Source organism: Hemitrygon akajei, chromosome 20, assembly GCF_048418815.1.
Source record: "Hemitrygon akajei chromosome 20, sHemAka1.3, whole genome shotgun sequence".
NCBI lineage: Eukaryota > Metazoa > Chordata > Chondrichthyes > Myliobatiformes > Dasyatidae > Hemitrygon > Hemitrygon akajei.
Window position 1 is genome coordinate 51,435,517 of NC_133143.1, and position 24,777 is coordinate 51,460,293.

The 24,777-nt window shown below is 36.2% G+C and overlaps 1 protein-coding gene across 3 annotated transcripts in view; it reads left to right on the forward strand.

Annotated features, from left to right (window-relative positions):
* The window catches only part of LOC140713775 (zinc finger CCHC domain-containing protein 2-like), a 66,296-nt gene that overhangs the window by 21,226 nt on the left and 20,293 nt on the right, over positions 1–24,777 (forward strand). For 2 of the 3 annotated variants that reach the window (XM_073024295.1, XM_073024297.1), the window contains exons 4-9: positions 8,342–8,413; positions 11,669–11,781; positions 15,136–15,227; positions 17,582–17,626; positions 22,161–22,215; positions 22,689–22,815. In XM_073024295.1, coding sequence (XP_072880396.1) covers positions 8,342–8,413; positions 11,669–11,781; positions 15,136–15,227; positions 17,582–17,626; positions 22,161–22,215; positions 22,689–22,815 — 504 coding nt within the window. The remainder of the gene's footprint in view (positions 1–8,341; positions 8,414–11,668; positions 11,782–15,135; positions 15,228–17,581; positions 17,627–22,160; positions 22,216–22,688; positions 22,816–24,777) is intronic. The other variant, XM_073024296.1, reaches the window with a different exon arrangement.

Sequence of the window (24,777 nt, forward strand, 5' to 3'; positions counted from 1 at the left end):
GGCCTTTTATGTCCCCTACCACCTCTTCCAAAGAAACTCTCAAGCGTCGTTTGATTTTAGTGATCGACTGATGACCTCGCGTGCGTTCAAGTTCAACAGTGGGTGTGACAGGGAATGAGGAAAGGTGCAGCTGACTCATATCGTTTCATATTGCCAAATCAAGTCATTTCCTCGCAGCCTGGTAGCATATGCTTTGCGGCCCGGTAGCTGGGGACCACTGTTCTATATCAATGATCTGGATGATAATGTGGTTAACTGGATCAGCAAATTTGTAGATGACACAAGGATTGTGGGTGTAGTGGACAGTGAGGAAGGCTATCATGGCCTGCAGCAGGATCTGGACCAGCTGAAAAATGGCAGGCGGAATTTAATTTAGGCAAGTGTGAGGTGCTGTACTGCGGTAGGACCAAACAGTAGGTCTTGCACAGAGAACAGTAGGACACGGAGGAATGTGGTAGAACAAAGGGATCTGGCAAATTCATGTCCATAATTTTTTGTAAGTGGCACCACAGCTAGTTAGGGTTGTAAAGAAAGCTTTTGGCACATTGGGCCTCCATAAATTAAAGTATTGAGTATAAGAACTTGCCCAAGTTGTGTGCAGTTTTGGTTACCTACCTACAAGAAAGATGTAAATAAGGTTGAAAGAGTACAGAGGAAATTTATAAGGATACTTCTGGCTCTAGAGGACCTGAGTTACAAGGAAAGATTGAATAGGTGAGAACTTTATTCCTTGAGAGGAGATTTGATAGTTGTGTACAAAATTATGAGGGATATAGGTAGGATAAATGCAAGCAGGCTTTTTCCCCCTGAGGTTGGGTGGGACTCAACCAAAGATCATGTTTTAAGGGTGAAAGATGAAAAGTTAAAAGAGAACATGAGGGGCATGCAAGCTGGATTTCAACATTTAAAAGAAGTTTTGATAGGTACATGAATGGTAGGGGGTATGGAGGACTATGGTCAAATTGAGTAGGTAGTTTAAATAGTTTGGCACGGGCTAGATGGGTTAAAGGGCCTGTTGTGTGCTGTAATTTTCTATGACACTATGACATAGTTGCATAATGGTACATTGCTTGCTTTAGGACAATTCTGAGATTGGAGAGCAACATTTGCTTAATTTCATTTTGTCTCCACCCCTCCCCCCTACCCCACCAATGTTTGTCTACTTGTATTGGAGATGCTGTTCTGGATCTCATTGTCCTCCTGATTTACAGGTCTTCTGAAGTTTTAACTCTGTTTTTTGCCCTGAATTGAATTGCTTTACATCTTTGTGAAAGGGCATTGTGCAGCTTATAAGCTGTGATTTGATAACCACTTGATTAAAACGCTGCACAGTTTGGCAATTTTTCTTATTAATTATTCTATTGTTCTGACCACATTGTTTAATGTTTCATTGCTATTATTACTCTGAAGCATTGTCTGGCAATTCTGCAATTCCAATTCACTATCATCCTTGATTACTATATAATGGAAGGTGTTACTGATTTTTTTTTTTTGTAAAGTCATGTCTACACCAATTCATGCTTGTTCCCCTCCCTTATTTTCCTTGGTTTGCTTGCTTTATTAATTTTGAGATCCAGAATCCGCATAATGTATGCTAGAAAGAAGCTGCAGACCTCGTATACTAATCCCAGAAGTGAAGTACCTGTTCATGTTGTTCCTCTGTCATCAATCTCTCAATTTCCTCCTTGCCACAACCCCTATTCCACCTCAGAGGCTGAGTTTTGCTCTTGTTGGACTGTTCTTCATAAATAGGATTGATGAGTATAAACATCAGCTGCAGGAACTATGGGCAAGCAACTTTCTAATGTGACAGGACAGAAACAAGTTTCATTTCATGTCTGAGAATCACTTAAAACAAAGTGAATATAATACTAAACTGGAGACCACTTTCCAAATAATAGTTTGAGAAGATCCTTTTCTGTGGGGCTGAAAAAGTTTAAGAGTCGGCCTGATAATTTTCTTTAAGGTAATGTCTCATTAAAATATTAGTCAGTCAGCGGGAGACGCTCATGGAGTGAGTACTGTTTCAGATCCGCTCCATAACCTTTACTTTTTTTAACCTTTGATCACCCTTATTCAACTTATTGTTACCTACACCAAAAGATTTTTGCTACTTTCTCGGGCTTATCGTTAAGATTTTATTGTGAATTTTGGAAGATATGCAAACAGAAATGGCTCTTAGATCCAAAGGACGAGAACCGGGGCGAAACCCGAACGGTAATGGAAAGAAACTAGCTCAACCGCAACGCACTGAGTTAACTTATGAACTGCTTATGGAGGTTTTGGATAAAAAATTTGAGGAACAACATCAGGCTTTTCAACGAGATATAAAGGCTTTTCAAGATTATATGGTTAAGACGGATTCAGTAATTAACCAGCAGCAAGCGCTTATCGCGTCTCTGCAACATGAAGCGCGGAAACGAGATTTGACAATTGAAAAATTGCAACAGGATTTAATTTCGACCATTAAACTGGTGGAGACACTTAAAGCCAAGAGTGTCGATTTGGAGAATCGGTTCAGAAGACACAACCTACGCATACTTGGTCTCCCAGACGGCATAGAAAAAGGTGATCCTTCGAAATACTTTGCTCAATTTCTAAAAGATGCGTTTCCGTCGGTTTTTCCAGAAAACCCCCCGGTACTTGACCGAGCACATAGAATTTGGAGTCGTTCACCGACGGTTTCAGATAAGCCCCCGGTGGTAATCGTCCGATTTCATTACGTACACGACAAAGAACAACTCATTCGTGAAGCTCGAAGGGCCGGGATGATTAAATTTCATGAGTATTGTTTTCGTTTGGTGCAAGATTTTAGCCCAGAAGTTATGAAGAAAAGGCTGCTTTTTAAACCTCTGATGTCTGAATGTTATGAGAAAAATCTAAAACCTGCGCTCTTATACCCGGCGAAGCTCAGGATCTCCCCCCCCCCGAATGCTCCGCGTAAAGTATTTCTGTCTACCTTTGAAGCGAAAAAGTATTTGGAGGAGAACTTCCCTACTGATACAGTTACTACTCTCCATTAAATGAGTGATTCTGATCGTGAAAGATGGTTTTCGATTCCTTAAACCAGGATTCGTCTCTGGTTATTGGTGTAGGTTTATCCTATACTTCATATTTAAGTTAAAGTGTGTTTTCGTTATATTAATCGCTTTGTCTTATACACTTTAACTACTATACTATATTCTTGTCTATTATTTTTGTTCCCTTGAAGGTATATTTTTAACCTTTCGAAGTGAATTTTTTGTTTAATATCAAGATAATGGTTTTTTGCAAAGTATTGGTTTTGTTTAAGATGGCATTATTGTTTCTTTTTTTTCGTCTTCTTCCTATAATGCATCGCTTATCATAGTTTAAATACTTCTTGATTTGTTTGGGTTATAACCCGATTTATAAACTTTTAGTGATTATACTCCCTTTTTCTTTACAACTCAGCATATTAAGAAGCGTAGTTTTTAGTACTGCGATCATAATTCTTAAAGTTCGGGTGGTTTTTTTTATATATATCCTTTAAACACGGAGTGGTCTGCCGCTGATATGGGGGTAGAGTTAGTCTCATTTTTTCTTTTTTCTAGCCATATTTTGGCTTTTTTTCTTTTTCATGTGGGGGTGGGGGTTGGTCTGTTTTCCTTTTTAATTTTTCTCTTATCAATTTGTTTTAGTTTTTTTACTTGGGCTGTACTTGAACTACAAATATGTCTACGATGTCGTCACTTCCGGGTCCGCTCTTTATTTTTGTTCCTCTTCCGGGTGCATGAGTTTATAACATGGTTAACCCTTTATATACCAAAGGGATGACTTTAGAAACATGGCTCAAACCATTAACTTTGTGTCTTGGAATACTAATGGATTAAACCATCCGATTAAACGAAAGAAGATTTTCAAAGTATTCCAAAGACTTAATGCTCATATCATTTTTGTACAAGAAACTCATGTGAGGAAGGAGGACAAATATCGCTTTTTTAGGTCTTGGCGGGGTCAACAGTATCATTCGAATTCGAATGCCAAAGTTAAGGGAGTTTCAATTTTTATTGACTCCTCTATTACATTTGTTCAACATGATATCCTTTCGGATCCGAATGGTAGATTTTTGTTAATTACGGGTTTACTCGGTAATAAAAAGGTTGCTATGGTTAATGTTTATGCCCCAAATGTGGATTGTCCTGATTTCTTTAAGTCCTTATTTACTTCTTTACCTAATTTAAATGAATATAAGTTAATAATGGGTGGTGACTTTAATTGTTGTCTAATTCCTTTGATGGACAAATCTACACCTATTCAGACTCTACCCAATAAGTCGGCCACTTGTATTAACTCCTTTTTGACTGATAATGGAGTTTTTGATATTTGGAGATTTCGTCATCCTAATGACAGAGTTTTCTTTTTTCTCACATGTTTATCACTCCTATTCGAGAATTGATTATTTTTTTATTGACTCTTGTTTTATTCCATCGGTAATTGGTTGTAATTATCATATTATAGCTATTTCCGACCATGCTCCATTAAAACTTTCTATTAATTTTACGGATACAGCTTTAAGTGCTAGACAATGGCGATTTGACTCTACCTTATTGCAAGAGCCGGACTTTATTAAATTTATGAAGGAACAGATCGATTTCTTCTTTTCAACTAATTCCACGGAGGATATCTCTTGCGGAATACTTTGGGACACTTTTAAAGCGTATATATGTGGACAGATTATCTCTTATTCTGCTGGTCTGAGAAAACGCATTAAGAAGGAAACTCTTTTATTGGTTGATAAAATTAAAGAGATTGACAAGAAATATTCGACTACTCCTAGCAAGGAGCTTTACAAACAAAGGGTTGAACTTCAAATGGAACATAGTTTATTACTCACATCTCCGATTGAAAATCAATTAATGAAAACCAGATCTGATTTTTATATACATAGTGATAAATCGGGAAAACTGTTAGCTAGTCAGCTGAAGAATGTTTCAGTTAAACGTCAAATCACTATGGTTCGTCAGCAGAACGGGGATTTGACAGTTAACCATGATGAGATAAATAAGTCTTTTCAAGACTTTTATACCTCCCTGTATCAATCTGAATTCCCTCAGGATCATAATACCATGTGTGATTTTCTTGGGAAATTGAATTTTCCAAAACTATCATCTGATGATCTTTCAGTAATAGATACTCCGTTTACGGATGCGGAAATTAAAGGGGTCATTTCCTCAATGAATTCTGGGAAAGCACCAGGTCCAGATGGGTACACAGTAGAATTTTTTAAATGTTTTTCTGCTACTCTATCTCCTTGGCTATGCAAGGTTTTTGAAGAAGCAATTAGATTGGGGAATTTGCCTCAATCTTTTTATAGAGCTTCCATTTCCTTAATACTGAAGAAAGATAAAGACCCTACTGATTGTGCATCTTATAGACCAATATCTTTATTGAATGTGGATTCTAAGATTTTTTCCAAGTTACTGGCTTCCAGACTGGAGAAGGTACTACCCCAAATTATTTCGGAAGACCAAACCGGTTTTATTAAAAATCGCTATTCTTTTTTCAATGTTAGGAGATTATTGAATATTGTTTATACTCCTTCACACAATACTTCAGAATGTGTTATTTCATTAGATGCGGAGAAAGCATTTGATAGAGTTGAATGGCCTTACTTATTTTATGTGCTGGAGAAGTTTAATTTCAGTCCGACCTTTATTTCTTGGATTAAACTGATATATCAAACTCCAGTAGCCTCGGAGTTTACTAATAATCAAAGATCTCCATTTTTTCGTTTATTTCGGGGCACTAGACAAGGTTGTCCTCTTAGTCCATTACTATTTAACATCACTTTAGAACCTTTGGCAATTGCCATCAGAGAATCACAGGATATTTTGGGTATTAATCGTGGAACAGATATTCATAAGGTATCTTTATACGCAGATGATTTATTATTATTCATCTCTAACCCTGAGAAATCTATTCCAGCAGTCTTATCATTGTTGGCTCAATTTAGTGAGTTTTCTGGGTATAGGTTAAATCTTAATAAGAGTGAATTGTTTCCTTTGAATAGACAGGTCCCAAACTATGGTATTTTACCGTTTAAATTAGTTAAAGACTCTTTTACTTACTTAGGGATTAAAATTACAAAAAACCATAAAGAATTATTTAGGTTTAATTTTCTACCCTTAATTGATCAGATTAAAGGCTTGTTTACTAAGTGGTCACCATTATCTTTGTCTCTGATAGGTAGGATTAATGCTATTAAGATGGTTATTTTACCTAAATTTTTATATATTTTTCAAGCGGTACCAATTTTTATTCCAAAATCCTTTTTTACTAATGTTGATTCAAAAATTTCCTCATATATATGGCAGAATAAAAATCCCAGGTTAGGTAAAATATACTTACAGAAGACAAGGAAGGATGGTGGGTTGGCATTACCCAATTTCAGATTTTACTATTGGGCAGTTAATATTAGATATTTGATATGTTGGTTGAAAGAATGGGATGGTCCTTTTGGCCCTCATTGGGTGAGTTTGGAAACTAAATCGGTATCTGCTTATGCTCTGGGTTCTATTTTAGGGACATCTCTCCCTTTTGCTCTTTCTAAATTGCCGAATCGAATCGACAACCCGATAGTTAAATATACCTTACGTATATGGTTTCAATTTCGGAAATTTTTCGGGTTGACTCAATTCGTGTTAAATAGTCCTATTGTATCTAATTGTTTTTTCCACCCCTCAATTATAGATCAAGCTTTTTTGGCTTGGAAAACTAAGGGATTATTAAGATTTTCTGACTTATTTTTGGACAACTGTTTTATGTCTTTTGAGCAATTAGCAAATAAATATAATTTGCCTAGATTTCATTTTTTTAGATACTTACAGGTTAGGCATTTTTTAAGTACGGTACTTCCTTCATTCCCAAATTTTGTGTCTTCAGATATTTTGGAGAGTTTGTTTGAATTAAACCCTTTTCAAAAAGGGCTTATATCAAAACTTTATAATATAATTATGAAGATATGTTCAGTGCCCTTTGATAAGACCAAAAATGATTGGGAAAGAGAGCTTAATCTTATTATTTCTATTGAGAATTGGGATAGAATTCTTCAATTAGTTAATACATCATCTATATGTGCCAAACATTCATTAATACAATTTAAGGTTGTGCATAGGGCCCATATGTCCAAGGATAAATTAGCTCATTTTTATTCTCATATAAACCCTATTTGTGACAGATGTCAATCAGAAATCGCGTCTTTAACTCATATGTTTTGGTCATGTCCGATTTTGGAAAAATATTGGAAAGATATTTTTGATATTATTTCGGCGGTACTGAACATTGATTTACAACCCCATCCTATTACCGCAATTTTTGGTTTACCGATGATGGGCTCACTTCACTTATCTCCTTCCGCCTGTCGAATGATTGCTTTTCTCACTTTGATGGCTAGAAGATCTATTTTGTTGAATTGGAAGGAAATTAATCCTCCCACGGTATTTCATTGGCTTTCTCAAACTATGTTATGTCTAAATTTAGAAAAAATTAGAAGTGCTGTATTTGATACTTCTATTAAATTTGAAAAGATATGGAGACCATTTATTCAATATTTTCATATGATGTAATGGCCCTGTGCCAGGCTTATTGGTTTTTTCAGCCTTAATCATATGTATGTTGAGAGGATCGGAGTTGACGACATTGATGTTTATGTATGCTTGTGAGATACTATTAACAGCCCCTTTTTTTTTTCTTCTCTTTTTTTTAGTTTTTTTTAGTTTTTTCTTCCTTTTTTGTTTTTTTTCTTAGATATTAGATTAGTAGATTAGTTAACTTTCATATATAGATTTATTTTTTTTTCTCTTTTTTTTATATTATTATGGAATATCTAGACTTACCTTGTTCAATATATATACTTTATGGTTTATGTTTTGGGAAAGCTTACTTATACTGTATTCATTGTTTATGTATTCCTTCATGTGTAATGGGAGTTTATATGTTTGTAATCCATTATTAATATTTTAATTGTATTTTGTTCATAATATTTTTAATACTAATAAAAAGATTAAAAGAGAAAATATTAGTAGTACAGTAGCAGTGCAACTTTAAGATGATTCCAAAGAATTAAATGGATAAAGAGAAAAAAAATATTCTAAATATGGAAACTTCTAACAGATAGTAGCTGAGTAAAGGTAATCTTAAGCAAATTTAGTCAGATATTTCGAGACGCTTATTGAAAAATAAGGGTGGGGGGGAGTGAAAAAGTAGGCTTTTTCAAACTAAAAACAAAATTTTAGTTTGGGTTCCTGTACTGTTAATATGCTGCTAGCACACCTTGATATTTGTAACCTTAATATTGTTTTGCTTTTTTTTTTAATATAAGGTTGTTAGAACTGATTTTTCAACGTGTACTGTGAGAAAAACGCAGCATGATCTTCAAGAGTTTATAACTAAAGTAAGTATTATTGTCTGAAGTTATAAATTTGCACAAAGGTGATGCAAGAATGGAACAAATTCTTTCACAGGAAAGTCTAATTTATAATTTTCATGCCAATTTCTTACATAAAATTACAAGTTTTTTTTGCTAATTGGGGAAATGTTTTTATCATCTACTAGTACTATCTCCGCATTTTTCATTTTATTTCTGGATTTTGTCTTAATTGTAAATTGAACGCTCGCTTGGCTATTTTGGTATGAGATGAGGAAATTCCAAATCATTTCCAATTTGTTGTCTGTTTTTGATAAAATGGCAAATTCATAGTTAATAACCTACTTTTTATAATCGAAAATATTTAAGAGAACTTCTAGATCTTTATTTGCCAGTCATTAAGATTATGGATAATCATATTTCTTAGTCTCATGTCTGTTGATTCTTTATTGTCCCAAAGTGCTCAATCTTGGCTTTGACCACAGTTGATGAGAATCCATAGCCCTTTGGTGTAAAGAATTACAAAGAACTGCAGCTATTTGAAGAAACTAGTCACCTCTGATGGCTAATACCACATCCAGTGATAATGTAGCTGCCAGCAGAACCATTGTCCTAGCTTCTAACCTTAAAGCCTAAGCGAAATATGGTAACAAAGCTGTAGACCTAGTAAAGTCTCACAGTGCCCTGACCTCGGATGCTGTGTGTGTAAGTTTACATATTCTCCCCATGACTGAGGTTCCTCTGGATATTCAGTTTTCCTCCCACATCAAAAATGACTATGGTTTAGTAAGTTATTTGGCTCCTGTAAATTGTCCTTATCATGTGGGTGAGTGATAAAATCTGGAAGCAGTTGAGGAGAATAAAATTGGATTAGTGTATGGAACTTGATGGTTGGCAGATTGTAAAGTTTTTTTTTCATGCTATGATTTTGACTCTTCGAAATATTATATCATTTTTGTTCAGAGGAATACACATTGCACATTTCCCTTCTCTGCTCCCATCCAACTGATTAAAGAAATCTGTCCACTGAACATATTTTGTATTCACTGTAGACAAAATATATTTGTGTATGGCTAAGATAAACAAACTCCAACATAATTTGATTTTATCAAGATCCTGCAACATTGCAAAAAGACTACTTACGCTCTCCAGTCCAGCCTGGTTTGCAGTTTACCAAACTAATTGCTTGCTGTTCCTCCAAGTTAAACTATTTTTGAGTTGATTTCATTGCTGAGCATGGAACATTCAGTTTCATACCAAATTGACAACTTCACACTCCTACATTACACTCTATCTGGCACCCGTTTTCTCCATTGCTTAAAAGGCTGTATTTCATTATATCTTTACAGTTTGTTCACTGCTGAACTTTGTTTCCACGCAACCTTGGATATTTTACATAATACCAATTCCTAACCAAGAATTGGTGTAGGACTAAGGAACTGTATAAAAATTCCACCTATTTGGTGACCTGCTGAGGTGCCAGGTTCCTTAGTTGCAAATTGCTATTTTCAAACAGGAGGAGTAATCGTACTGACAATGTGAAAAGCAATTTGAGCAAGTTTAAGTGTTATTCATATGCCAACTGTGGTATCCTGTGAATGGCATTGACATGTTTACTGTCTGTAGATATGCTTTACAAACCCCAAAAGACTCTTTGCATTTATTTCTGGGATTGTTATACAGTTCAACATTCTCTGAAATGAAGCCCAACATGATGTTAATAACTAAACCTAAAACAAGAACATTAATGAGCTCCTTGACCCATACCGAGTTGCTTGATCAGGACAGCAATCAAAGTTGTGCATTTAATTTTATAAGTTCTATTGTTAATTTGCTTTTTTATTAAATCAAGCAGAATTGTAGGCAGGGAGAAACATTTTCCATAATTAAGTTCTAATTATTAGATGCTTCAAAAGTTGTGCATTGAGATGATTGATAGTGTATGTACTTCATTTTGCATTTTAATGTTTTAACAATCCTAAAACTTTGTTCCCCGTAGTAGTGAATGCAGGGTCCTATCAAATGCCATTTGAAAAATCTCCATAGTTAGAATTCATACTGCTATTAAAAATGACGAACTCAGAGACCCGGCTTTGTTAGTTTAGAGCAGAAATTAACTGTGTTTTTCTTACTAGCCATTCTTGTAACAACATGCCATGTCAGGCTATTTGGGAAGGTCATGTTATTTTTTTTAAGGTAGTGCAATTGAAGATAAATACATGAATACATGTTTTCAAACTGTTTACACTTACCAAAGAATGGGGAGCAAAAGTCAACTTGAAACATCGATTTCAGAAAGTAATAAAAATGTGTATTTTTAAAGAATTAGATGAAGGATCTCAGCATGAGGCATCGATTGTTCATTCCTGTCCATATGTGCTGTCTGACCTGCTGATTTTCTCCAATGTTTTATGTTCGTTAACAATATCTCTTTTCTAAAACATGGGCATGAATTCATGTCTTTTGACCTTTAGAAGTTCATAATGAATTCCAATAATTTCCCTAGATGTTTGTTGTCAGGCCAGTCAACCAATTATCTGCCCATCCTTCAGCAATATTTCCATAAGACTTTAAATCAGATTTATATAGGCACTTTTGGTTGTAGTACAATCTGCTAAGAGGAGATTGTGTTAAATGTGAGTCAGATCTGTTTTGGTTCTTCCTGCACTGTTGCAGTAGCAATTAAGTTAGTGGATGAATTGATTCAGAGAAGTTAGTTTGAAGCTAACCATGGCAGCTGGGGATTTTGTATTAGTATTAAGTAAAATTATTTGGAATTGAGAAGAAAACTTAATCTCAGCAATAATGACCATAAATCTACTGAACTGAGGTGAAGCTGGTGTAGCTTATTACCATCTTTCAGAGAAAGACATCTGTCCTCCTTACCTGGCCTAGTCTATCGACTGCACACCCACCCATCACTATACTTGGCTCTTAACTTCAATCTAAGGACTGTCAGTGATGGAAATTAAAATGACCCCATTTCTTGAAATGTGGATATCCTTTTAAAAATTACTTTTTTTTAAAAAAAGAATTCTTGGTTCCTGAAATATTGCTGATCATCTGTTGGAAGTTAAATATTCAGTATTTGTATAACAATTCTAACTGTGGATATTAATAATCAAGTAGTTACTGGGTCTAATTTGTATTTGCAATTACCATTTATATCACTTTTATTAGTCAGGACATTTGGGAGTTATGTTGTGAGTTGAAAAAGTTGTGAATTACAAAGTCCTCACTTGATATTTTTTTGATACCACCATTGTTTTTCTTTCCATGCAGCTTCCCAAGGATCTTTCTATTGATACTTCTGGCAAGACTGTTTTGCGGGCATTCAGTCACAGTTCCCAGACAAGAGAAGACAGAAAGAACCTTGATTTAGAGTCACTTGTAAGGTAGTTACTGACAGCTTTTTTTTTAAATTGATGTTTCCTCTGCTTAGGTATAACCATTTCTGTTTTACTTCGTGAATACCTATTTAAAGTTAATTTTTCATTTAAATGACCAAAAATCAAAACTGTAGTGAAAATAAAAAGCTTTAATGGAAATCAAAGGGATCATTCAAGGTTTTTTAATTTTTTGCAGTTGTTTCTACCCTTTTTTGTTAATTCACTCTTAAACCCCAGCAGAACATTGTAAATTTTCTTTCTGCTTCAACGCAAAAATGCCTCAGAGTTCCTTCAGCAAAGTCTGTTTTATTGCAGCTTGTCTTTGAGGTCCCTCCTGCAATAGTAGCTCTTTTTTTAAGTATCCGGTTTCTATTCCTCATCCTCATTGATTAGATTCTGTTTATTTTTTGCTGTTCCTCAGTTTTGTTTTCTTTTTGACCTTTAGTTTTGTCCGCTGGATTTTAATTATTTGTCTGTTCCTCTGAACCCTAATCCTTCCCAGCATTTCACTTTGCTTGTGTTAATTTTAATTCGCACACTGAAAATTAATAATGATACCTTCCTCCCCATCATTGTTAATCCCCTATTTGGATTGGTTCAATTGCTGGATTATTTGCCTTACTGTAGGTGTATTTTCTTAGACATCAAACCCCCTGGTTTCCTTGGTTGCATAAAGTCAAGGGAGAACAACTTCCGGCCCCGCCAAACTTTTGAGATTGAGGTGCTCTGCCACCCCAATCCTGTTTGTATGGATGCTGTGTAATTTGCTACCCTGTTACAAGGTGGTGCCATGAAATAACATTCAGTACACTGCATACGATTAAAAGATTATATTTATGAATCTTAATTCGACTAAAGGATTAGTAAAGAAAAGAACGAAAAAAAAAGAAATGGCCTATTTTAATTGAACAGTCAAAGGTGCACAAGTTGGAGCTCAAAGTTTCTCCATCAGCACCAATCCTCAATTGATCTCGCCCCAGGCGTCATCGACTCACGAGTCGAATCCTACGACTTCTCTCCTGCGTCTTCTCTTTTCATCTCCTCTCGAGTAAAAACTCCAAACCCAACCTTAGTGTCTCTCACCAGAGAAACCTTCTCTTAATTCGACCATCCCAATTGGTTGGCACACATTTCTCATCTTTTATCCTCAACAATAACCCAAACAAGCTGTAAACAGAATAGACTGCTCTTACAGAGCTGCTAAATGAAATACATGTAGCATAACAGTAAAAATGAGCCCGGGCATTACAGACACAGGAAGCATTCCAATTTCGAATTCGAGAATATAACTCAACTTCACCCTTACCATCTCCCCAAAGAACAAAAGGTTCGGATAGTTAACAGTATGGGTTGACTGCTGAGTATCTTCACCTTTTTATTTTTATTTCAGGCATGGAGAATTTCCCTATTTGATTTTGAAAAAGAAAATATTTCCAGCAAGAATCCAATTGAGGATTTAAGCAAGTGCCCATGAATAAAGGCCTGCCCATACAATTCTGGAAGTCTTTAACTGTTAAAGTTCCAACCATCTTTGAAATCCATGTAAACTGAAGTTTTTTTTATCTGATATTTGGAAATCTTAAAAAGTGCAATAAGTTATTTAAAATTTATTGTTGAAACTAAAAACAGGATCTTTAAGTAATTAAACATCAAACTAATGAGTTTTCAAAAGAAAACCTTGATTTTCTGTCTTCAGAGGTACAATCACATCAGTTGTGTTTCTGGATTCTGCATTACAGTATTAGTTTATCATAGATTGACTGCTAGCTATGATAAACTAATAATGCAGACTTACAAGGATATGAAGAAACTGCTGACACTAGGCTGAAAAATACATAGTTCTTTATGGAGCTGGCTATCTAACATGGGTCTCCTGATTGTAATTGCAGCATGGACATTTAAAACTTTACAACTCCTCCATACTTTGTCCTTCTAATATATTTCAGTCCGGTTTCCTTACCTGATTTCTCATTTCTCTCGACATCCTTCTCCTTTTTTCCCACGGCATTACTGTTAATGAAGCTTTGTTGTAATTTGTTTCTAACCTGATCCTTGCTACATTCACTCATCAGTGCTTTTGTAGATAATCTCAATAAATATAAAATCTTATTGATGGTATTTCTACTTAAAACATTACTTTAATGTTTGATTCAGCAGAATCTTGGGAGACCATTCACCCTATTTTATAGGTTTAGTTTAAGGTTAATACATAAAATTCCAGTCCATCTGTTCCTCATGGCCCTGCAAATTAATCAGCCTGTGCACCTTTATTAGTTTAGTTCACATTCAAAGTTGTTATTATGGAAAAAAAAAACATGTTGGCAAATTGGGCACCATCTGTGCAGAGAGAAATCATGCTGCTACTGTCAGCATCAGCTGTCTGAAATACTTGTGCTTTCTGCTTTCATAGATGCTGCTTGATGTGCTGACTATTTAAAAATTTGCATTATCTGAAAGAGAATTGCATTTCTATGGTGTATTTTGTGTTCTTTTCTAGATATTCCAAAGCAGTTTACAAGTCAATGAAGTATTTAAAGTATAATCACTGCTACAATTGGGAAATGCTGCTGCTAGTCAGTGTACAGGGGACTTTTTACAAAAACAATGATAATTTCTCTGCTTTTCAGAATGGTGCCATGGAATTCTGTATAGCCAGTTTGAGTGTTGAGTTTGGGGCTAGCTCATCTGAAAGTCAGCATCCCCAAAAGGGTCTGGAATGCTTTTCTTGTTGAACAAGCATTCAGAGTGAATTTGATCTGCAACTTTCTGACTCTTGAGACCAGAGTGTTACAAACTATGCTACCCTATTTTGCTTTCATAATTTACTCTGTGACCCAGGTGAAGGGAACCAGTTTTAGAGCTGCCTCTTTCCGTGCTCCACAATTTTACCACATTTTCTGAGCAGTTCACTTCTTTGCTGCTCCTTGGTACTCATTTATCCTTCTAGTCTCGTGTCTGTTCTCTAGAGCAAAATGAAATGAAATTGTAGCCCTTTAAAACTTTGCATTGTTCTCTATTGCTTTGGATTGCAAGAGCAAACTACCTTTAATCTAAGCAAAATATAAATGTATCTTTAATGATCAGACTTTATATCTTAAGTACATATTTGTGGAAGCCTTTGCTGCATGAATGGAGCTTGTTATTTGGAAAAACACTATATACATAGTGTCAAATGGTAATTAGTTTAGATTCTTGTTCTTTGTAATTTTACGTAGTCACTTCTCAGCAGATTTAAGTTGACTTTGTTATTGCTGCGAAATAGTGATTTTTTTTTTTATCGTCTTTTGCTTCTGGTGTGATTGTTGCTCCGCTCTTGTCCAGTGCAAAGAGTGAAGTTATTTCTTGATCTTTATCCATTAGGCAACTCTTCTCGGCATCACCTCATTCCTTCTTGAAAAGTGAGCATGTTCATGAATTCTTTGGGAAGTCTTCTGACCACAGTCAGTATCACAGTAAGTAATCAATGTTGTGTAAGGTTTATGGAGTCATTGACGTGTGTGCATTCTTCAACTGTTTTCTTGCAGAAACATCTTCATAAGGTTTTTAATCATAAGCTGCCTCCTGGAGATAACTCAGGTTTTTTTTAAAAAAAACACTGGGAACCTGAAGAACCATAATGCTAGAAGTGTTTGAGTCAGACATACTCTGGAAAGAGAAAATATTAACATTTCAGCTGTAACTCTTTCGACTCGGAAAAACATGTTAGAATATCAAAAGAAATCGTAATAATTGGCACTGCAATTGCAAATGGGGATTAAATGATCTGAAAGCACATAACAGTATTGAGCCTTTTACACATAAGTTGTGCATTGGAAGCCTTCTGAGTCTGTTCTGCCATTTAATAAGGTTGTGGTTAAAATGATCGACATTATACCATTGTCTATTGTAGATACCCTCCCATGCCCTTATCAAGACTGTCTACCTCTAAATTCAAAATCTTCAAAGACTCTTTGCACTGCACTTTGAGGAAGGGTTCTAAGTACTGACTGCTCACAGAAAAATATTTCTCATCTATTTTAAATGGACCACTTCTCATTCTCCCATGGGAATATGGGAGAAATTCCAGTTTCTTTCACTGGAGAAGATATTCTCTTTGCTGAACCCTAGCAGATATAAGCCTAGTCTGTCTAACCTTTTCTTTAAAACTAACTTCCAATTCCATAATTAGTCTAATAAACATCTGAACTGCTTTCAGCACCCTAACCCTTCCTGAAATAGGAAGACCAATATTGTAGGGATTACTCTAAATGTGGTCTCAACAATGCTCTATGAAATGCAACCTCCCTGTTTCTGTATTCAATCCTTCTAGCAATACAGTAGCTTCATGTTAGCATTCTTAATTACTTGCTTTAACCTGCAAATTAGTTATTTGTCAATGATCCACTCAGTCACTGAAATCTCTCATGACTGAAATGATTGTTTACCCTTTTCCTGCAAAAAATGGATTTCACATTTTGCAGCATTATTCTTCATTTGCCAATTCTTTGCCATTCACTTAACTTACCTATGTACCTTTTGTCATATTGCGTGCTCCTTTTCACAAGTTGTTTTCCTACCGTGAAATTTGCAAATTTGGCTACCATAGATGTAGTACTTTCATCCAAATGATTTGTATACATGGCAAAATAAATGTATACCCCAACATTGATCCTTGTGCCACATACTCATTATGAGTTAACCATTTAGAGAAAGGTCCTTTCTATTCATGCCAATGCTATCTCTTGCATCATGAGCTTCAATCTCTACCATAACCTCTAATGCTGTACTGTATCAAAAGCCTTCTGTAAGTATTACATCTACCCTTTTAACACAACATGCATGATTTTTTTTCCAGAAACACCAATGTGAAATGTGACTTTGGATCTTTAATTTCCAATAATTAGTATTCCTCGTAAACTGGCCTGCTTACCTCAATGTTTAGTTTTGATGGAAGTAGAGGCATTGGAGCAATAGAGGGGGAAATCACAGAAAACTGAACACATTGATTAATATATGGCTGTATAATGATTGGGTGGAAAATAGGTGTGTGAGATTGAAATTAATTTAAATCTAAGGCTAAAGGTTTTGTTAGCAGAAGGTACAGTATTAAGGGATATATGACCATTATTGGTCATGATCTTTGAAAATGCTGAAAGCACTCAGTAGGCCATGCAGCATCTGCAGATTTACCGGATAACAATGGGTCGGCAGTTTCAGACTTTTATTTTGAATATTGAGCATCTGCAGTTATTTTTTGAGTTTCAGTCATGATCATGGTGAGTGGATGAATTGGGTTGAGTGGCTGAACAGTTACTCCATTTCCCATGAGCTGGGTGTAGGAATTCCAAGGTCATTTTTGTAAAAGATTACAGAAGTGGGGATAGACACTGGAGCTGGAGATTTAAATACTGAGAATTGGATTATTCTAGTTTTGGCTCTTGAAGTCCTTGTATGGGTTGGGCTGTAGAATTTGATTGGAATAGTTGGATATGATGGTGATTAACAAAGATGGTTTCAATAGCAATTGAACTGAGTTGGGTTAGAGAAATGGTCTTGTTTCATAAAGAGAAAAAATCTGATATGTTGAAGGGTCCTTGAGGCTTTTCAAACTCTCAAAAAAAGTTTGTGAAGAAAGAAAATGCTCTCATGAGGGCAAGTAACTTGTAGTTATTTCACTGCAACCTGATGAGGCCTTTTACTTATAGTCTTTGCGTAGCTAGGTTGATGATGTTCACTGAATAATGAAGATTTGGGTTTTTGTTGTTTAAATTGCCTCGTACTTTTGCAGCAGATTTACAGCCAGTGTTAAAATTGTCTAAATCTGCAGAGCACTTCAAAGAAGACAGTTCTGAAGCTTCCAGTCAGGAAGAAGGTACATGTCTTTGCATTCTGTGCTTGTGCTTTTTAACATTGATCCTGTTAATTGAGTACAACACCTGTAGAGTTGAATGGGTATTTCAACCAGTTTCTTCAAGGGCATTAACAATGCAAGCATTGTTAAATTCCAGTGTGCCAGAATATATAATGTCGACAATGGATGGTTTGGAGAAACCACGTCATTTCAAAGTTAATTACAATTGCTTTAATTGGATTGTGAAGCCCTTGATCTGGAAAGGTCACCAACTAGAATATAAGCATTGAAATGTGGACTGCTTATTTCCAGTTAATTGCTACTGTCAAAACAAAATTCGAACACTTTTTTAAAAATGTTCATATGGAATTGAGTTCCACCAATTTCAATCTTGGGTGAGATGGAATCACAGATATGGCAACTTAAATGTAGAAATTAAACAGAAAGCTCTTTAGGTTTCTTGTGTGATGGCTAAAAGAGCATTCTAATTTAATTTCACTTCCCAGATCTGTCTGTAGTTTTGTAGATTGACGCATCAAATGTAATGATGTCTTGTGTCTCTGCCACTTTTTCAGACAATGAGTCAAAGACGTTCATCACTGCTTGACTGAATTTTTTTGTAGAATTCTTGTCTGATTCTTTGGAAATCACTTTAAATCAGTGTTCTCTAGTTCTTGGCCTTTCTTTTGGGGAAAATGGGTCCTTCATATTCATTTTCAAGACTCAGATATGCAAGTGTATTTGGAATTGGTCTATTATTGCCACATTTACTGATTTTCAGTGGAAAGCTTGTCTTGCTTAATGCTCATATAGATCAATTGATTGCATATTGCATTGAAATAGTATAAATTAAAACAATAATAGAACATAATGAAGTGCAGCAGCTACAGAGGAATTATATTATAACAGCAGGATAGAAACTGCTCGAGTGTGGCAGTGCATGGAAGCTTGTATCTTCTGCCCAATGGGAGAGGACAAAATAGAATATCGGAATCAAGTTTATTATCACTGATGTACGGTATGAAATTTATTTTGCAGCAACAGTGCAGTGCAAGATATTACTATAAGCTACAAAAATAAGTAGTACAAAGACGAATAATGAGGTACTGTTCATAGGTTCGTGCATTTTTGGAACTCTGATGACGGGGAAGCAGCTTTCCTTAAAACATTAAATGTGGGTTTTAAGATTCTTTTACCTCCTCCATGATGATATGGCAAAGAAGAAATATCTGAGATGGTGAAAACCTTTAATGAAGATGCTGCCTTCTTGAAGAACCAACTTTTGAAGATGTCATCAATGGAAGCAAGGATGGGGTTGTGCCCATGATGGACTTGATTGAGCCTACAGTCCTCTGCATCCTCTTGTGATCTTGTGCATTGGAGGCTCCACATCAGGCTACAATGCAATCAGTAATAGTGCTCTGCACCATACATCTGTAGAAATTTGCAGGAGTCTCTGGTGACATACCAAATCTCCTCCATCTCCTCATGAAGTAGAGCTGCTGACGTACTGCCTTTGTGATTGCATCAGGCTGTCAGCAGTTCAGCAGTTCAATCCTGGGCCCTACAGAAAGGAACTTGAAGGTGCTCACTCTTTCCATCACTGACCCTTCTGAGAGCTGGTGTGCTTTCTCCCAACTTCCCTCTCCTGAAGTCCACAATCAATTCCTTGATCTTCCTGTCACTGAGTAAGAGAGTATTGTTGTGACACCGTTCAGCCAATCAGTGTCATTATTATGTACCTCTTTGTTGCCTGGGGTGGTGAGGTTTTTGATTATGCTGCCTGCTTTGCTGAGGGATTGAGTCCATGGAGGGGTGACTGGTTTCTGTAATGTTTTGAGCTGTATCCACAACTGTGACTGTGTATTCAGTCACAGAGCAGTTACCTCACCAAGCCACAATGCATCCGGGTAGGAGCTTTCTATGGTTTGCTTTAAGTTTCAGATTTTGTTGGGGACCAGCTAAATTTCTTTAGCCTCCTGATGAAGTAGAATTGTTGATTAACTTTCTTGCCTATGGTGTTAAGAAATGGTTTGTTAGCTTTTGTAGGAAGAGGATTTTAGTACAGTAGCAAGACAGTCTTCCAAATTTTTTCAGGCCTGTGGGAGACCCCATCTAGAGTATTATGTACAATTTTGATATTCGTCTGCTTGAGAATAACATTACAAAAGTTTGCCAAACTGGTTCCTAGGATGGTGAGACTGCAGTATGAGGATATTAAATAGACAGGTGTGTATTCATTGGAGCTAGAAGAATGAGTGGGAATCTAATTAGAATTTATAAGGTCTTGACAGAGCTAGACAGTTGGATGTGGGGAAAATGTTTCTCTTGTGTACCCAGAGCCAATGATCATTGTCTCTGGTTACATAACAAATGATTTACAACAGGTTGGAGGTGAAACTTTGTCAAAGTGCGGTAAATATATGGAATTTTAACTTTGTGGAGGTAAAACTGCTGAATATTTGAAACTTATGTAGAGTCAATGACACAAAGAGGAATTGGGAAAGAGTAGGAATATCTAATCGGGATAGATTATCAGCCATGAATCTATTGAATGATTGAAGTAGGCGTGACAGGCTGACTGGGTTGTTCATTTTGTTTCTCCTATGTCTCAATTAAACCTACATTCTACAGAGATGCTCACAACTTAAACAATGTTTCCTCATAATGAAGATTTGTTACCCCTGAAAGCAACTCATAATCCCTTCCTGTTTGGAGTTTATACATTGTCTTTAATTATTTAGAGATGGTACGGAATATGCCCTTCTGGCCCAACGAGCTGTGCTGCCCAGCAACCCGCTGATTTAACCCTAGCCTAATCAGTACAATTTACAATGACCAATTAACATAACCAATACAGCTTGGACTGTGGGAGAAAACCAGAGCACCTGTAAGAAATCCATGACATCACAGGGAGAGCGTGCAAACTCCTTACAGATGGTGCTGGAATTGAGCTCTGCTCTAAGCTGGAATGGCGCTACATTAATGCCTACACTACTGTGGTTGCAATGTGTCGCAAAGTAATGTACAGCAAGAGTATTAAATAAAATGTGACATTGGTCAACAAAGGTATGTTAGGCAGACAAGGAAAAGCCTGATGAGGTCTGTAAAGAGCCTCTTGGGGCAGGGAAAAAAGATGAAGGTATTCTAGAAATTTCACTAAAGATGAAGCTGTTGATGAAAACATGGATGCATTGGGAATGATCAAGAAGTTGAAATTTGAGATGTGGAAACTCTTATGGGATGTAGGGCCAGAGAAGATGGAGAGGAAAGATCAAAATGAGATTTGAACACAAGGGTGAAAACTTTCCAAATTAATGCATTTAACTGGGAGTCAATATGTCAGGAAGGAAGCTTGATGACTAAGTGGTACTGAGGGTAATTTAGGAGAAGACCTGTAGGGGTTTGTGCAATTTCAAGTTTGCAGGGAACAGAATGGAGTTTAAAGATGTCTAACTTTTTCAGAGTCAGATGAACTAGGGCATGAGCAGATTTGTCATGATGAGAATAGAAGTGGGTAGTTGTAATGGTAGCATGGATCTGTGGTGTTGAGTTCTTGGAGTTCAGCCTGACACCAATTGTGTAAATTGTTTATTTAGGATGCAGATCCGGGAAAAAGGAACAATGTTAACTAGCTGTTTAGAAAATAGGAATTACTAAATGTTAGTGGTTAGATAGAAATGTATGTAATGTGCATCTGTGAAAATGGCTTTTCAATTTTTTTGAATACCAGTACATAAGGTGTAGATGGCGAAGGCACATTGTGACAAATTCTGTGCCTTATTCAGTCTCCCATAGATAAATAGTTGCTCATACAACATTCCTTGTGTTAGCCCTTCACCTTCCACTTTCTCCCCATCCCCCCCAAATAAATCTCTAATTTAATACAGTTGAACTTAATGTTATGTCACTTTTGCATAGAGAACTAATCAAGGAAATGAATTTAATGTAGTGGAGCAGAAATTACTGCTCTGATGTGACTTTAAAGTAGAAGTGGTGCTTAATTTGATCAATTGGTAATGATGCTACATGTATACAATTGTATATTCAGATCGTTTTAAAAGCTTCATGATTTATTGTGTTGAACATATCTTGTAAAACTGAGCTGACTAAAGCAATTCTGCAGTATTGACAGCACATTTTAGTGGATATGTTGGCAGCTAATTTCTTAAATTGTTAACAATATTTAGTACCGGGTATATGTAAAGTATGTCTGACATTGTGAAGCCACAACTTGTGTTCTTATCATGCATTTTTGCCATTCCAGAGGCTTATTAAGTCTCTGTCCTCATCAATGTAGTCCATATCTATTGGTTATATCTTGCCCTGAATTTCCAATCCTTTTTGTGAATGCAACACTGAGAAATGTAACTTGGGATTTTATTTTTGAACAGGAAAGTGAAATTTAAAGCTATATAGGAAATTGTATTTCCGATGCTGGAAGGTATCTCAAAATTGAGCATGGGGAATGGAAATTGCCCCTTTCAGTAATAACTACTTTAAGAGAAGAAAAGATTGGGCAATAATTTTAAGTAGGATTTTAAATTTTTTTTAGATGGAAAGCAGCAAACGATTCATTACAAAAACATGGGAAAAGCTAGAGGCTGCAGGTAAGACCAGTAACATTTCTTGGTTATGTAAGAATTGTTTGGTGTAGAAATGCAAACCATTACTGGTGGCTTTGCAATTCAAAAGAAAGTGAGAAATCTACATTCATTTCTATTTTAAACATGCAAATACAATGCCATATTTAATCTTGCTTTTTTAACATTAAAGTACTGCTTTCAAGTTCTTTGTGAAGTTGGTGTATGTTATTAAAACTTTCACCTTTTAATGTACGAGGTTGCTTTTCAAATGCATTTTTGAATTCATAGATTGAAGCAGAATTGTGAAGGAATGAGAAAAATAACTTATTTTCAAATGGTAGACTATATTTATTTTTAATGCTGTATATGCCCACTGTCTATTACATGGGTTAATGGGGGAGATCGTTGGCTGTGAATATTATTTCTGGTCATGCTTAAAAAAAATTATCACTTCATTAGTGTGCTTCCCCTGAACTGTTTTTCCTTTCTATTTACAGTGTCCCTAGTGTTAAATCCCCGGGAGCTGGTTTACAGCACTCAGAACAGAATGGTGCACTGGACTGGAGGAAAAGGGGCTATAGCACAAAACACAGCACTGAGCACTGTACAGCTATGATGGAACATGTAGGTGTAGGATTTTGTTTGCTTTAATCTTATTGCTCTTGTCGAACATTTTGCACTCTTGATTTTTAAAATTACTATCCATCTTTTGCACTGTCTCTTTTGTTTTTCTCTGCTTTTTGATTTTTCATTAAATGTTACTATTTAAGTCAGGGGTTCCCAGCCTGGGGTCCACAGACCCCTTGTTTAATGGTATTGGTCCATGGTATACAAATGTTCGGGAGCTCCTATTTTCTCTTGCAGTACACTACTGTGTCTGGCCCTTAAAGACTCCCATAGTCTATTTGGTTCTGATTTCTGTTTCTAAGTATTTTCTCCCAAAAGGAGGAACACGTGGACTTTCCTTTATCCAGTAGAGCTGTGAATTTGGTGCACTTTCTGCCTTAATCTTAATTCAACTGTTTGAAGCTGATTAACTTGCAGCAATCATAAAATCTTAAATAGTGACTAACTTTAGAAAATCCCTGAGCTTTATTCTTCCCCCACCCTGAACCTCTGACTTGAAATAAATTATTGGGTTGGACTGATTATTTTGTAAATATTGTTTCCCACTTTAACATTCACTGTTCTCCCTCAGCATTGCTGGCTTTTTTTGACATCTAGTTTTGCCAATAATGTCAGAAGTTATTAAACATAATATTAATTATTGTACCTCCTCCTCCTTGTCAGAGCAAGCAATTCTGATCTCTAGTGAAAGTTATAATAGGAAATCTCTGGCAATGGATTGGTTAGGGAGTTTCTGCCAGCATGTGCCCTATACTTGCCAAAACCTTGAGCTGGCAGCATAAGGACTAGCTAATATATAGTACATTGTCAATCTTCAGCCTCTGTTGAAATGAAATCAAAACTGTTCCAACATGCTTCACCGTAATTTGGATTGAGAACTATTGTTCAGTGTGTAATTGTTCTGACTTATTTTCCATCAAGTCCCTAAAATAAACTCTGTTGAAGCTTTTTTGGAATTTACAATGTTTTAATGTTTGAAATTAGTACCTTATGTTAGGAAAACTTGACTGGTGAGATTTCATTACAGAGTTCTTCAAAGTTGAATTTTCCATCTCTTGCCTCACTAGCTTAAATTACATGCTGTTTATCAGTAAGTATGTTGGAATTTTTGGAGTGCTTGTGCAGATAGTTCATTAAAGGAAATATGGATAAACTGAGGATCCTCAAATTTAATGGAAATTTGGTTGGAATTCTGTGGTTGAGTTAATTGTTGGTTTGGTAGATTAGGAACTCAATACTTTTCATTTGTTTTCTTGGACTTTAGTTCACCTTGCCAAAAGCTGCTGTCATTTGTGTAGCATGCATTGAATTGAATTGACTTTATTTCTTACATCCTTCACATGCATGAGGAGTAAAAATCTTTAGGTTATGTCTCTGTCTAAATGTGCGATCATAGTAATTTATAATAAATAGAAAAGTCAATGTAATATGTAATCAGATCAGCACAAGTTGATCAGTCTGATGGCCTGGTGGAAGAAGCTGTCCCAGAGCCTGTTGGTCCTGGCTTTTATGCTGTGGTACTGTTTCCCGGATGGTAGCAGCTGGAATAGATTGTGGTTGGGGTGACTCGAGTCCCCAATGATCCTACAGTCCCTTTTTACACACCTGTCCTTGTAAATGTCCTGAATCATGGGAAGTTCACAACCACAGATGCGGGCTGTCTGCACCACCCTCTGCAGAGTCCAGCGATTAAGGGGGTACAGTTTCCATACTAGGCAGTGATGTAGCCAGTCAGGATGCTCTCAATTGTGCCCTTGTAGAAAGTTCTTAGGATTTGGAGGCCTATACCAATCACTCAACTGTCTGAGGTGCTGTTGCGCCTTTTTCACCACACATCTGGTGTGTACGGACCATGTGAGGTCCTCGGTGTTGTGGATGCCGAGGAACTTAAAGCTGTTTATCCTCTCAACCCCAGATCCATTGATGTCAATAGGGGTTAGCCCGTCTCCATTCCTCCTG